The sequence below is a fragment of the Nicotiana tabacum genome, chromosome 23 (assembly GCF_000715075.1).
Source record: "Nicotiana tabacum cultivar K326 chromosome 23, ASM71507v2, whole genome shotgun sequence".
Lineage (NCBI taxonomy): Eukaryota > Viridiplantae > Streptophyta > Magnoliopsida > Solanales > Solanaceae > Nicotiana > Nicotiana tabacum.
Genome location: NC_134102.1, coordinates 117,237,542 through 117,253,814, shown reverse-complemented (window position 1 = coordinate 117,253,814; position 16,273 = coordinate 117,237,542). Strand labels below are relative to the sequence as shown.

Genomic DNA, 16,273 nt, shown 5'->3' with positions numbered 1-16,273 from the left:
TGTAGTATTGTCCCACATTGGTAGAGGAGTAGTATGTCCTTGTATAGTATAGCTATAAATAAGGACCTCTTGTGTAGCATTATTCATTCATTCAATATATCAATAATATATTTTCTCCCGTGCCTTCTCACAAATACCATCTGGAAAATCTGAGTATCCAACCCAACCTTTATAACTACGAGCGGAGTGGCCTAAAACCGTTATAAACTCCTAAGTCAACACCCTCCCTGAAGTGTAACTGAAGATTTTTGGGGTTCACATATAAACATTAATCGGGCATGAGAATGGACTTACAAAAGGTGGCTCTGGTATCGTACTAAGAAAACGAACATTGAGCTTAACTCAGCCACAAGAGACTCAAGTGGTGACTTTGTACAAAATTACACATGGAGACTACAGCCTTAACTGATGTGGTACTGGTATGATTCAAAAAGGAGCAAGCTAAGGCATTAAGACGGACATTTGAGAACTGTTGATGAATTGATAACTCGATCTACAACATCCAAGGAACCTTGGTATTCTGTGTCCTTTTCCTTTTTTATTGGGGGGGGGGGGGGGCCTTGAGGGCTTACTTAATCAGTCACATACACACACACACACAGAGGGAGAGAGAGAGAGAGAGAGAGAGAGAGAGAAACAGCAATGGGGAAGGGGGAAGATTGCTCAGGTCACCTGACAAATTGACTAAAAATATACAGCTCACCAAAAGTGTATCCAGTAACGCTGTCGAGACTAATAGAAAGCTAGTTAATCCCACAATGTTGCAACACCAACATATTGCCTTTGAATTTGATGTAGTCCATTAGCCAACAATTCATGAAATAATATAGAAAAACATGCAGCACAAATTACCTCCATTGAAGAATGATTTCAGCATCAAGCGTGTGATCCAGTTCTTCTAAATCTTTATTATCATCTATTACTATCCGATCAGGATCAGATTTCAGCAATGAAGCATACAAAGAGATATATTTCTTCCGCAACCTCGTATATCGCAGGACCTGCTCCCATGACAACTTTCCACTACAAACAATAATGGTATTATTAATTGAAGACTAAGAACCAAATCTTCTCCACGTGTATACACATATATATCTACACGACTTAACAGAATAAGAGAGAATGATATTACATCTTCTAAAAGCTGTAACATTTTTTCCTCAAAAGCCCTATCATTTTCGATCAATTGAAATAAAATAGAGCAAATATGGTGAATGTGTAAACGAAAGCATTAGCATCTTTTTCAGGTCCGAGAGAGATTATGAGGACAAGTAGAAACATGTTAGCTCCTCTTTTATCGCATTTGTTTATGCATATTAAATTGGTCTTTAGCCTTCGCATCAGAGTGTTGTGAGGATATCAAAATGTAAGAGGAAGTTTGGTGAGTCTCTTAATTCCTTAAGAAACTAGTTACATACCTGGCCTTCGTTATCTGATCAGACAAAGCTTGATAAGCATACTTCCACCATGATTTTGGATCAGATCTCACCGGGACATGTGGACGAAGATGAGCATATTTCAACCGTTGATTGAAGGCAGCAAAGTTCTCGGCCAACTTTAATAAATCCCTATAGCCATTCTGCACAAGTTACATGCCAAAGTAAGTGAAAAAGCCAAAACAAGCTAGAATCAATTCCACATGGACGAGAAATAAAAGACAGAAAAGAAAAGTTAGCAAGACCAGCCTTTGACAAACAAAGAGTCACATCATCCAGAGCCACAACTGCCTTTTGTAGAGGTTCCGTATTATCAAGTGAAGGATTAGGGCGCTGTTTCGAGAACTTAGCTTTCCCAGTCACTGGTTGCAAAATGTAAGAATGCTCTTTAATGTGGCCGTCAGCTGGTTTGCCATTATCCGTTCCATATCTGAAAATCTGAGGATTGAACTAGGTTTACGAATAGGGACAGATCAGAAAGAGGAGCCACTAAATGACAACCAGAACACTCTAGAAGTACCTTGTCCCACTCCAGTGGTAGCAAATCTGCCCAAGGTTTGTCAATATGCCACGGACTGATATCAGAATCGAAATAAAAAGCTAGCCGTTCAAGTTCTACAGACTAACATGTCAAAAAAAAATCAATAAAAAGTGTGAAATAAGAAACCAGGACATTTTATCAAGAAAAACATAGAAAGAATTATCACATCATATAAAAATCTAGACAAGATAATAAGGCTGCATTAAAATACATATGCACTTGGCAGTTCCCTTTTTTTCATTGTTGACATGATTTCAGAGAAGAGCTACAACCAGAGGCAAGAGAGATGCAGTAGAGAGGTAGGTAATGGACTGCAGGAATGATATGATCAAGGACCTAGAATCTGGTTGAAGAGAGTAAAGAGATGCTAAAATTGCTTCAGTGAAAAACCACTAGTTTTGCACGACTAAAGTTGCTAACTAATCAGCTATAATCAGAACACAACGAGGGCGAAAGTACACAAGGCGCAAGAAAATTGGGGAAGCTGAAAATAAGAGGTTTGCTTAATGTATAAACGCATAACATAAAGAGGTCATCGGGTAGGATGTGGTTAAGAACTTTTATCTTTTCATCAACTTAAAAGTGCAAAAGAGACGGACCTTCTGTATAAAATCCAATGCATTTCCAGTTACAAAGGTTTCACTCCCGCTCTCATCTACTGTCATAGCTGATAGTTTCTCTAAGGTCATACCAGCTGCAAAAGAGTGGCCAGGATTGCTGCACGACGAAAGCTAGTCAGATTCATCATAAATTCAAAGAAATCAACAATTGAACCTCCTTACCTCTCAAGATCTTCATATCTGATGTGGATATTTGAAATTGAAAGCTTTAAATTCCCAATTACTGTGTTGATCAAAGACCCCAACCAGGACTTATTCTTGAGAAAGGCAAAAAAGAAAATTGGTTACAGTGATGATACTTGATGGACAGTATTCTGTGAAACCGCCATTCCATACAAGAACTAAGATTTACATTTGTTTCCCATCCGTGGCAATGTCATAAACCGAACCAAGGAGGATGCCTTAAGATATTTAAAGATAAAAAAACTAAAACAGAACATTCCAAGCAGCCTTTGAAAATCTTATATGGTAAAACTCAATCGAACTTAACATATATGAGTGCCACACACAACAAGCAACAGGAATATCATAACATTGATGTCAAATCTCATTCATTTAAAGATGTGGGTACTAATATCTAACGATTATAACATTAGAATCCATGAACTATACTGTCTATAGAAACTGTAATGCCATTTCTTAATTACTCCTAATCTAGAACCACAAGCATGGATAATGCTGAACCAACTGACATTCTTAAGAAACTATAATGCCTCCTCTCCATCTCATTATCTAGAAGCACAGGAATACTAAAAACAACTATATTATGCTGCAGTTATTGACGCAAGTTGACAGCCTCTTATCCGTATCTCTCACTTTTCACTTTCATCAAGAGAAGAAAAAAACAAATCATTTTCCACTAGACCCATAAGTTCACGTCCGAAAACAAGAGGCAGCATCAGCAATCAAAGTTAGTAAGCTAGATATCAGATTAACAGTCTACCACTGACAGAAGCAACCAATGAACCCATCATTCTGAGCATCCAAGTTGGCACACATACCTCAAAGTTTTATGTATTTGACATAAGACAAAGAAATATACCATTTCTGTCTGTAGGATTCGTCTACTCTCCAGAAGCTTTGTTTCCATGTCCTAGTTGCGATCAAAATAGGTAACATCAAAAACATTTCCTGTCGACATGCAAAAAAAATTACTTGAGACTCAAAACCTTACTCGTATTCTACTCTTCTTAGCTTCTTGGACAGCATCTTCGGTAGATCCTTCAACTTGGGTTGCTGGCTCAGCTAATAAGAAAATACCATCCAGGTGAACTTGAACTGGATCTTGGCCAAGCCTGCTCCACGGTACCTATAATTATGGAGTAATTACTGACATGCAAATGACAATACAATTCCTTAATTAAACAGTTACCCATAAAGGGGATACCAGTTGTCACAATGTTACATGGAAAATGATAAGAAGTCATAAGAACAGATAGAAGGAATGAAATATTTAGAGATACTAAGAATCCCTGGCAGGTGGACACACTGTAACTACACCAAGCAACCCAGAGTAGTCAAAAGCGAAAAGCACAGCGAAGCACCATAATCTGTTGGGGCTTTAAGCACAAAGCAGAAATGAAGTGTGGGTTTTAACGAAAAGCTCACCAATGAAGAAAAAACAACTATATATATATATATATATATATATATATATATATATATATATATATAAAAATCATGTATTTACACAACTATATGTGTGTGTGTACATATAAGGCAACAGAAAATACCTACAAACAAGCACAATAATTATTTTGACAAAAGAATTGACATAACTATAATTAAGCGAAATTTAAGATGTAAAAATCATATCAATCAAGGTGAAAATACATTTTATAAATATCTGATTTATGTGAAAAGGTGTAATTTTATTTCCTAATCACTAAAACTCACTCTTTTTTCTTCTGAAATGGTTTTTTTTTTTTTGGGAGAAGGTAACAAATTTTATAAATAAGATAAAGTAACCCTTAGCACAAAGATAGTACTAAGAGTAAAACATAGTTACAAGACCCCAAAAAGAACAAAAACCTAGTCTTGTAATAGTTACAAGGACCTAATAGTGTCCGCTATAGGTGGTAAGTATTATTATAAACAAATTGGCACAATGTGCCTGGTTACATCGAAAACAAAAGCCCTGATAGACCAAAAGAAGAGAACCTAACATGTGTAGTGAAGTTTCGAAAAATGATTTATCAATTTACCAACTATATTTATTGTGCCCTCCGATAGGTGATGAGGTGCATGCATTAGCACCTTAAAGCTTTCACTAAAGTGCTGCTTAAGCGAGATGATGCGCACAGCCTGACATTATCTTATTTTTTAGGGTTTAAGTGCACTTCAAATGAGCTTTTAACAACACTGAAACAACCTGCAGCAAGTTACATTCCATTGAAGAGCAAGCCACCTCACAGACAAACAGACACGGACAAGGGAGGAGAAGTATCTAGGCTGTGGGAAGTATGTGCTTATTTCTTAGAGAGCATCGGAACTCTTAACATGCTAAGCAAAAAAACTTGTTTGTGGTTTATGTGGACCAAAGCTTAACCTCCAGGTTTGTTGATCAAAAAGATGTAATAACCTTTTTTTCTTTGGCCGAAAGATCAACTTCATTTAATACTTCTAATGTTTTAGCTATCAATTGGATTGATTTGAGTAATTCTAAGGAAACCCAGAAAAAAGACTTTGAATTGAGAGTTAGTTATGTTCAATATCAACTACTACTTGAAAAGATTGATTTGATTTGTTTGTAAAATAGGAAATATACTTACAAAACCACGGGTGCTCTTATTAGGGATAGTTCCTAAAGTTACTTCAATATCCGTAGGAATATATGTTTTTAATATGAATTTAGATAATAAAGCACTTTAAATAAATAGCATGCGAAGTTATGAACCAGGTTCCTTCAAGGATGACCTAATTCTAAATTTAGCTTGCTTTATTGATGTTATTAGGTTTATTCAACTCAAATTTCATTTAACTCAAGGGTTGAGATAATTTCAGTACCCAGTGATCAATCAATCCTCCTTGTAGAAACAATAGTGACTCATCATTATATTAATCACTGTGATGTGTGCACTTAATTTCCAAAATCACACAACAGTGGCATAAAATTACAACTGAAACGGATTCAAAATATTATAAATATGCCCTCAAGTTCAAGATACTAAAGTCATAAGCAAAAGCATCCACAGCCAAGAACAACCAATATACTCAGTTCACTTTCAGGTATTCAAAACTTCAAAATAACTCATTCAGAAGTCAGATGTTAGGGGTAGAACCTTGAGTCTCACAGATCCAAGAAACCCTGCCTTGACTTTTACAGGTAACTTCAATGCATTGAGAGCCTCTGGTTTTAATTGCATATTTACTAGCTCTACGTCACCTGTCACATATGCCACAATGTGTTAGTAACCAAGCAAATTTTCAATCCATACCTGCATTGTTTGACTGCAACAGATATTGTCAAGGAAAACACTTAAGAACTGTATTATATACAGTGGCATCCCCCACCCCCACACTCACCCCACCCCAAAAAAAAGAAGACCTAAAACTTCCGCTTCCGTGGATAGATGTATGTTCAAGGCAGCGAGTGCACCTGCATCACTGCTTTTGCTCGAGCCATATATATAGAGTCAAAAAAGTTTTAAAATAAATCTGAACCCGTTGCCACAAAGAAGTAGTCGGTGACTCCGCACCTAAAATTCTGAATATACATCTAACTTGCCAAATCAATATGTCAAAAAGAAAAATTTTGAACTGAATTGCGCTTAAAATGCTGTCTTTCGACATCATTGAAGGCATTAAAAAACAATTATCAAGAAGGGAAAAATAATAAAGGCAGGGGCAAGTTACTTGAACAAGATTTTAAAGAAGAAGGGCTACTTATTGGGTGCTTCCCTTATTGGAGTTTGAACATCTATTATCAGCTTTAAAGATGCTATTTTCATTACGAATGAACTCTTTACTATGACCAGTACATGCAAAACAGAGATATTCAAACAAACAAGTTTTTTTCTTTTTGGCCATAAATTGGGTGGTATTTCATAGATATCATACCAATCTGGTGTCAAACTATTTACAGCAACGGTAAGTGGCTCACCAACTAAGTCAACATAAACCTTATGTGTCAGGTCTTCCAAAACATTAACCATCTACACAAATAGATATTTCCATCTTGCAGCGGAAGTTAAAAGCAATAGAAGAGAACTCTTAACCTTCAACAATGAACCCTCTAGTCCATCAAAAGTTCTCTTATTTCTAATCCTCCCCAAAACCCAAAAGATGAAAAGCGTTGTTGTCCTCCATAGCTACTTTTTCTTCCTTACAATGAAACTCGAGCTCCACCCTGCTACTATTTAGGACAAACCCAATAGATCTTGAAGGTTGTAAATATCGAGGTCTAAAGTTAAGCATCACGCAATTCAATAGAATGTAATCCACCCCCTCGCATGCTTTTTGCACATGCAACACCAGCTCACCATGATATATCCTATTTTTATCAAACTGTCTACAATCGGAATAGCTCCCCAAGCGGCAAACAAACAAATAAAAAACTAAGTGTTTTAAGTTTCCAACAATTCAATATATCCTTCCACATGAGGCCCCACTCCCCACCAATAAACAAACATCTATAATAGGACCTGACTTAAGTGTTTCGATGAGAACCTTTCCAAATCAATACTATCTACCCAAACTGTGTAAAGCCGTATATAAGAACGATTCAACTCCGAAGCATGTAGGGGCTTCCTAAAAGAGATGTCTCATTCCTTCACACCTTAAAGTCTCGGCTATGGGTGTTCAAGAAAAAAACGAGGAAAAATAACTAAAAATCTAACAAATCTACAAAAGAAACCAACATATACTTTGGGTAGGTTTGGTTTGGAATTACATTTGGAAAAAACAAAAACTATGTGACTTGATTTGTTATTATACAAAAAAGAAATCGAACAAAACCGACTATATACATAACTAATTATAAATCATCAAAATTTGTATATAAATATTGTGTGGAATTCACTCATTCAAAAAACCAACCCCATATCTGAAGTGATATCATCTATCGGGGTAAAAAGTAGGAGCTAAAGTGGCCCTTTTTGGCAAGGATCTTGTGGTGCTCTTTCATTGGACATGCAACTTCTTGGTCCTGATTCATATAATTCATATGACTTAATCATATGCTTATGTGCTTGGCAAATGTGAAATCTATTGTTTGTTGTTTCTTTTTTATTTTCTTCCCTCTCCATGTGTTTCTTGCCCACTTTAGTGTCAAATGTCTTTAGATTCGCTTCCATTCACATAATCTTGAGTAACTCAATTAATTCTTTGTTGATCCATTCTGTTAATTGTTAATTTTCTTTACGTTCCAATACTTCCTCCTCTTGTATCATTCAAATTTGTCGTATTGTAATCACTATCTGACTTGGGATCCTGTAAATGCTCGGGAATGTGAATCTTTCATAATACTCTTTCAAAGTCCGCACACAAATGCAAGTATGATGTATATAGTCCTCCATTGCCCTTCCACATTCCTATACTTCTCCACTACCATCTCCCTACAAAAAGCGTACTTCTCAATCACGAATCTCCATAACCATTAGCCTAATAGAGCCTTGTTGAATACTCAACCTTTTACCTCAAGACCTCTGATTTCATTGAAGAGCCCGCTGATTAAGTGAAGCTTCAAAACCCTATATTTCCGAATCCCATTGGAAGTATAACCTTCCTCTATAGAGTGTGTTGCTCATCCAAAGTCTCCATAACAATTTTCTTCGTAGGGCCTTGTTGAAAACTGGAAGACTTTTCATCCCAAGAGCCTTCACTTAACGTCCTCCCAATTAACTGAGTTGAGCTTCCTAGCCCCATTTGTCGAATCCCATAGGAAGTTCCACCTCCCCTGATAGAGCGTGTTGCTCACCCAAAGTCTCCATAACCATTTTCTTAATAGGGCCTTGTTGAAAACTCGAAGACCTTTCACCCCAAGATCTCTCACGCAACATTCTCCCAGCTGACTAAGTAGAGCTTCCTAACCCCATTTGTCGAGTCACGTAGGATGCTCCTTTGGAGTCTTTCCAATTTACCAGTGAGTTGTGACATCGTCAGGTGCCTGAAACAATGACATGAACTACACAGAGATGCTCGATATGTACCTCTTTTACCATGCTGCCAGTCTTTTCTCAACTCTCTTAATCACTGGGATCCATGTTGCTAGGTCCTTATAAAAACCTCAGTTGCTCGAACACGGTGCAGATATCTGACACTGGTGCAGATGTAAAGATCAAAGTCATCATCACATAATGACTTACGATTCCCGTAGGACCACTTAAATTGTATGTTGTACGAACTAGAAGTATCTATTACTTTCTGATGGGGTTTCATTGGGGCTTTTTGCGGGTTCCTCTTTCTTACATCATGTTATCTTGATTCTATGAAGATTCACATCCCCTTGGATGTGTTTCCGAGAAATTTTGTTTACTGAATGGAGGAAAAACTAATCCAGATGAACTATAAAACTGCTGTGGAAAAAATAAACCAACCACTTGGCAACATGAAAGTTGGACCAGACTGTTTTGTTATCCACTTCCAAATAGTAGACTAATGTACTTCATTGTAATTGAACAAAGAAACTATACATGGAATAGGTTGTACAAGATTTATGAAACAATGTTGTTTCCCTCAGACAGTATAACTGGAATACAGCTAGCTAACAAGAAAATTTGACAAGTAGGAGTCAAAGGGACCACGCCTAGCAGAACAAAAGAATAATGAACATGGGTTAAGCCCAAAAGAAGATTCAAGCACACGGGCTAAGCAAGGTTGTAGAACCAGTATACAACCAGGGAGATGGGGTAAGTCCATGATTCGCCTTCAAAGAGCTGGATAACACCTAAATTACAATGGTGCAAGAAGGATTACAGTTTTTAACCGAGTCAAGGAAAAATTTTACAGCCAGAAGACTCAGTCAAATAACCACTTCTCCAGAAAATATGGAATAGAGGAACGTCGACTGAAAGTGGGAGAAGACAGTTAGCCGATGTAGCTCTAAACAATGCACCACAAGAATGACCAACCCTACAGCTATAAATAGATAGCCATTTGTGCATAGAACACACAGCAAATTAACTAAAGATACTTTTGTCCTAATCACTCAAACATTTATGCGCTTTTGCTTCAACACTTCCTTCACACACATGCCTACTTCAGCCTATACTATTTAACATTCAATAAACCTATATATGATGTGAAACGCCGGATAACAAAGTACTACAAATCCAAATTATACCGTTGAAAGCACTTTATTGCACAAATTCATCACAATTTGAAATCGACTACCATAAAAGCTAATGCCTAAATAGAAAATCAATTATACACTCAGAGAATTAGGAATTTACCTTGCCAAACACTGATTTTGAGAGCTTCTTTGTTGAGTCCTCTAACATAGTTCCCCAAATACCTCTGCAACAAGTACGCTACCTGATCTTCCAACATCTTCGCGAACTTTCTACTGATCAATTCTTCAATTCAAATATCTAATAACACTGTAACTGTGTCTACAAGTTTCTATATACAACTTTGAATGTCAAAAAGTGAAGTGTTCCACAAGTTTCCCATGGCGAAGAAGAAACGAAGAAAGAGAGAATTTTAGAATTGGAAATTTGGACTCGTACGATCTATTTTCTTTTAATTCTAATTTTCTTTGTTTCTGATTGTATTTTAAAGATATAAAAATGTCTAAAAAGTTTAGTACGGAGGGGTTTTCCAGTTCTTGTAAGCTAAAATAAAATCTAAATGCAGAATGACGAGGAGGGGTTGGAGATATTTCTTTTAACGAAAAATACCAAAAATGCCCTTGAACTATTTGAAATAACTCAAAAATATTCTTTTCTTTGTTTTTTGTACCAAAAATATCTCTGTCGTGAGTGTGTCTATATTTTAGACCACAAATATCTTTAATCCGTTAGTCTTGCTATTAAATGTGATATGGTAATCCAACTGGGTTAAATTTACTTACATGACCATCCACTTAAGTAATCCAGCATGACAAAATTATTTTTTCAAAAAAATTATTTTTCCAGAAATTTTTTTAAAATACAAATTCAACACTTATTCCAAAAAAAGTAAAAAAAATTCCCGAAAAATTATTATTTTTCGATTTTTTTTATTTTTTTCGGAATAAGTGTTGATTTTATATTTTAATAAAAAATTCCGAAATAAATAATTTTTCCAAAATTTTTTTATTTTTTTCGGAGTGTTGATTTTTTGTTTTAATTAAAAAAATCCAAAAAAAATAATTTTCTCATAAATTTTTATTTTTTTCGGAATAAGTGTTGATTTTGCATTTTAATAAAAAATTTCGAAAAAAATAATTTTTCCTGAAATTTTTACTTTTTTCGAAATAAGTGTTGATTTTGTATTTTAATTAAAATTTTCGAAATAAATAATTTTTTCAGAATTTTTTTTTCTTTTTCGGAATAAGTGTTGATTTTGTATTTTAAAAATATTTCCGTAAAAATAATTTTCTGGAAAAATAATTTTGTCATGCTGGATTGCTTAGGTGGATGATCATGTAAGCAAATCTAATCCAGTTGAACTGTCATGTCACCTTCAATGGCAAGACTAATGAATTAAGGGTATTTCTGATCCAAAATATAGACGGTAGGGATATTTTTGGTACCAAAAAACAATAGAGGGTATTTTTTAGCTATTTTAAATAGTTCAAGGCCATTTTTGACATTTTTCGTCTTTTTTATATCTACACGTGGAGCAGCTAATATCTTGCCGAGTAATTTAAAGCCAACGATGAAGGGAGGGGATCATCACGTGCTACTCACGTATTTGCATTAATTGTTTGTATTAAGGAAGGTTTTCAGTGACGATTCTGTGGCGCCTTCCAAGGTCGCCACTAAAGGTAGGAACCGACATGTACGTCAAGCGACCTACTGATATTGTGGCGCTTTTTTACTTTCTGTGGCGAGTTTCATCGCCACAAAAGCTTGCATGTTTTAAAAGTTTATAGCTACTAAATTCGCCAGAAAAGTATGCAAATGTGCTAGAAGATAAATTTAAGATAGGTCGCTACTCAAAAGAGCAATATATAGTTTTCCACTAAAATTATCACTTATTATGGCGACTTGACATTTACTTTTGACGACTAAGTAGGTTGCCTAGAATATCATCATCGAAAATTTCTACTATACTTAACTCATCTTTAAAATTAAGAAGTGCAAAGATACTTGTTCGTAAAATTTATGAGAATTTAGCAATTCAAGAAAATTAACAACCATCTCTCGAAGACTGCCAAGCTAACATATATTCTTATGCTAGATCAATGTTTGATAAATATAAATCTATGAAAACAACATGTGATGAAACTGCCCATTCTACTTATAAGTCTAGAGTAGAAGTTTTATGGGAAGATATGGATGATATAACAGGTTTTGATTCCTCTATTGATGATGAACTTGATTCTTATCTTAATAAATGATTGGAAAGTATTAAAGATGGAGAAAGCAACGAACAATTTTTGGCATGGTGGAGGGAGCGTGCCAAGGCTTTTCCAACACTTTCAATAATGGTCCGAGATATCCTGGCTATTCAAGCATCATCAGTAGCATCGGAGAGTGCTTTTAACGCGGCAAGATTTTAAATCGGAGATCATAGACATTCATTAGCAAAGGACAACCTAGAGATTTCCGTATTATTCAGAGATTAGATTAATTCAGGAAAAAGAAATCTTGGTTTTGAAAAATTAACCACTAGGTAAGAAGAAGAATACAATGAGATACCTAGTACTGGGAGCGATGACGACATGAAACTCATGGAACATCAATCAACATTGCCAATACTAGAACAATGTCCGAGAGAAATTATAGATAAGTTACAACGAAGTTATATAGGAGCTTACAAATATTAGTATGATAATTTGTAATTGGCTACTGAAAGGCCTAGTTCAAACAGAACCCTTCCTAAAAGGTGGCTGCGTAGATTAGGTGCTCTTCAAAAAAAATATATTTGTATGTGAGATTTGAAAGTTCTATTAATAAAATAAAAGGCTCTAAGCGTTTTTTTTTTTTAATGAATTGTCTTACACTCTTACTTAGTTACTTAATGGCTTAAAATTATATTAAATAAATTATAACTCTATTATAAATTTATAATTTCTATAATATTTCATTACAAGTCATTTGTTTTAATATTTTATAATTCTTTACTTAGTTTCCTAATTTCCGTTTAACTTTTAAGTTTATTAAATAAGTCAAAAAACTATCCGTTGCAAACTTTAAAAACTTAGTCATTGTCAAAAAAATAGTCGTTGCCAAACTTAATGCTTAAATAATTTTTTTATTTTTTTAAAAAACGGCATTTAAGGCCAGCGAACCCGTCCTGTCCCATCCCGTTTGTTAGCGGGACGGAATGGTTCTACCGTCCCGTTTCGTCCCGGCCCGGTCCGACCCGTTGGACAACCATAGATTTTGGCTTCAAAATTAGAGTGTGCATTTATACCAATAAATACTATCTTACTCCCGCTCGTACACTTTAATTAATTTTTTGGTCTTTTTTTTGTGGTCCACAATAGTTAATTTTTTCAGATATCAAGAAAGAATTAGTCTCTTTTTTCAAAGATGCCCTTGGAGTAAAGAGTATAGGAGTATTTTTAATATTTTTAATTAATAAATTAAGGTTAATATAGTCAAATTTATTATTAATTAATGCTAAAAGGCTGATTTTTTAATATTTGTGAAAATAACCAAAAAGTCAATTAAGTGGACCGAATGAGTATTTGTTAGTATGGCATATGACATCATCATGACCAGTTCTCTAACATATAAAGACTTTATATGAATATTTCAAAGAACTTTATCAAAATTGAACTCTTACTACTTTCTATAAGCAAGCGTGAGATGTAATGTGCCAAATGGCTTATCATATTAGGACATTTATTAAATTACATTTCAAATAATTTATAGCGGACATTCAGTTGCAAGGCAAAAAGGTTATTGATGAGAGGTATATAATTGCAAGTAAATTAACACAACTAAGCTGAGTAAATTGATCAACTAAAAACATCATTTGTTTATGCTTCAAACTCATAGCCCCAAAATTATAGACAAAGCTTATACCTTAATATCATATTGTTTAAGTAATCGTGTTTTTCAAACCTTATTCTTTATACATCATTATCATACTTTTTTTCATAAACTAGTTCACTTTCACCTTACATGGCTACTTTAGATTACAAAAATTCCAACAACAAAACTACCAAAATTACAAGAAGTTTTACGACAAAAATCTTCAAAAAGTCATAGGGATATTGACATTTTGACCGCAAGAAATTCAATCTGTAATAAATTGCCAAAGAACTCGATTATTTATGGTTCGTCAACAATTAGTTATGTGGTTCGTCATTAAATTGGTGGCACTGGTGGGATAACAATTTCGAAAATTACTAATCTCGGGATAAAATACTAAAACGACATACATGCCCTTATCCAAGGCTCTTCTATCAAAATCCTTTAAAAAATAAAATAAAGGTTAAATTTAAAAATAAAAGTTTATCCCAACTTTCTAACGAGAACAAACACATATTTTATATTTTACTCGTTATTACTCTAGTAAACCAAATATCTACTAATAAAAATATATTTCCCCTGAGTTTTCTAATGAATGAGACGTTCTCTTAAGTTCAATGTAGATGCAATTGAGTTTAGTAAGCTAACTCAACTTGAATGTTAAATATACATTTATAGCTCAAACATGAACTCATATTTAAAGACTTCAAACTCGAGTTCAAGCCATGGTTGGGATTGGAAGTTGGTGAATGGAAAATGTAGGGAAGAAATGTAAATTTTTCCCTTATGCAAAGGGTGGCAACTGGGTTGGGACCTTTAGGTCCGCTAGAGATGGGCTCGTGCCGGTCTCGTGGGCCGGTTCTTAGCTAGGAACCGTTAGGATCGGGCCCGTTTGGCCCGCCAAGAGACCAGGACCAGACCGGTCACTTGGCGGGCCAAACGAGCCCAACAAATATTTTTTAAAAAAATATATTCGTTTGGCTTTTGAAAAAAAGAGTTGTTGGCTATTTTAAAAACAGCCATTTAACCCCTCCAACTTAGTTTTAACCCCAAATATTTTATTATTATACTTTTTTCTATTTGCTACTATAAATACCCACTCATTCTTTCATTTTCTTACAAAATCAATATCAATCTATCAAAATCTCTCTCTAATTTTCTTCTATACTTGCTACAATTATTTACTTTATCAAAAAATAGTGAAAAAATTATGAAATTGCTATTATTACTTTATTCCAAAAAAATAGTTAAAAAATATTAAGGTTGTTACAATTTGTGAAAAAATTATAAAGTTGGTGAATTGAAGTCTTCGACGATAATCAATTTTCAACTCAATTCGGTAAACTCGTTCCAACTCTTAAGTCTAAATATTATAGTTTTGTTTGTTTTATTTATTTGCTATTACTTGATTCATTACGATATCTTTCATAAGAAATATTTTTGGTAAAAATAAGAATATGAAAAAATCCAAGACTGTCAAATCTAGTGGTACTGTTGTTCCTCCCCCCTGACTCGGCTCCCCGAACCAGACCCCATACCCGTCCTACACCTGGTATTCTTGGTATGAAACTATTTATAATAGTTTAGCACTTAAAGATGATGAGTTGCCTAAACTTCCGGAAGTAATAGCCTCAATTAGAACAAATGCTGAAACTATTTATAATGCTTATCAAGTTACATTAAATCATGCTAGATCAAATGTTCCAACTTCTTCTTCTTTTTTTGATTATCAATCTTCTAAAAAAACTACGAGAGTAAGAGGACTTAGTGTTTGGGCGGGGTTTAGGGGTTCTTTTGGTTCTAGTAATAATGAATTTTCACAACTAAATGAGCTTGAAGTTTATTTATCGCAGCAACTTGAGGAAGTGAATTCCGACGGCACATTTAATATTTTGCAATAATGGAAGGACAAAAAATAATACTTTTCGATTCTTTCAAGGATGGCCCGAGACATTTTAACTATTCAAGCTTCAAATGTGGCATCAGATATCGCTTTCAGTCAAGCAAGACTTCAAATCGGTGATTATAGAGCGTCTATGAAGGAGAGCTTGGAAAAATCAGTACTTTTTAGCGATTGGATCAGTTCGGAAAGAAGAAATTCTGGACTTGCTGAATCACAACCAGAGGTAGACGAAACTTGCGAAGAAATACTAACTGAACTTGGTGAGATGTTGCTTCGCCCAACAATGGAAGCGGCGATAACGAAGCTACTTCTTCGCCACCACCAACGGAACTTCCTCCGAACCTCAAAGGATTTATGAAGTTTGTAAGAGATAGCATGTAACTTGTATGACCAAAAATTTGTATGTATTATGTAACTTGTATTTTGGTACATATTGATTAGTTCATTTTTCTTCTCAATGGTAGTATTAGCACCTTGTTGTGTTCATTTCATAGGGGGGAGGAATACTAAGAAAGATATTGTCATATTTTTTATTGCTACTAGTCTTAGGATACGTGCTTTGCACGTGTACCCTATCTCAATGAGTAATATATTTAAAATAATTATATAAATATTATATTAAAATTATATTTGAGTTATAAAATAAAAATTTACATAATTTAAATAAGAAAAGAATTCGTATGATATATATAATATTAAAAAAT

The 16,273-nt window shown here is 34.6% G+C and overlaps 1 protein-coding gene across 1 annotated transcript in view; it reads right to left on the bottom strand.

The window, feature by feature from the left end:
• The window catches only part of LOC107795012 (uncharacterized), a 60,269-nt gene extending 49,984 nt beyond the window's left edge, over positions 1 to 10,285 (bottom strand). The window contains 10 exon segments of the mRNA XM_075246298.1: positions 853 to 1,023; positions 1,419 to 1,579; positions 1,686 to 1,874; positions 1,957 to 2,058; positions 2,577 to 2,694; positions 2,760 to 2,854; positions 3,640 to 3,690; positions 3,772 to 3,906; positions 5,879 to 5,982; positions 9,989 to 10,285. Coding sequence (XP_075102399.1) covers positions 853 to 1,023; positions 1,419 to 1,579; positions 1,686 to 1,874; positions 1,957 to 2,058; positions 2,577 to 2,694; positions 2,760 to 2,854; positions 3,640 to 3,690; positions 3,772 to 3,906; positions 5,879 to 5,982; positions 9,989 to 10,085 — 1,223 coding nt within the window. The 5' untranslated portion in view covers positions 10,086 to 10,285.
• Between the last annotated feature and the right edge of the window lie 5,988 nt (positions 10,286 to 16,273).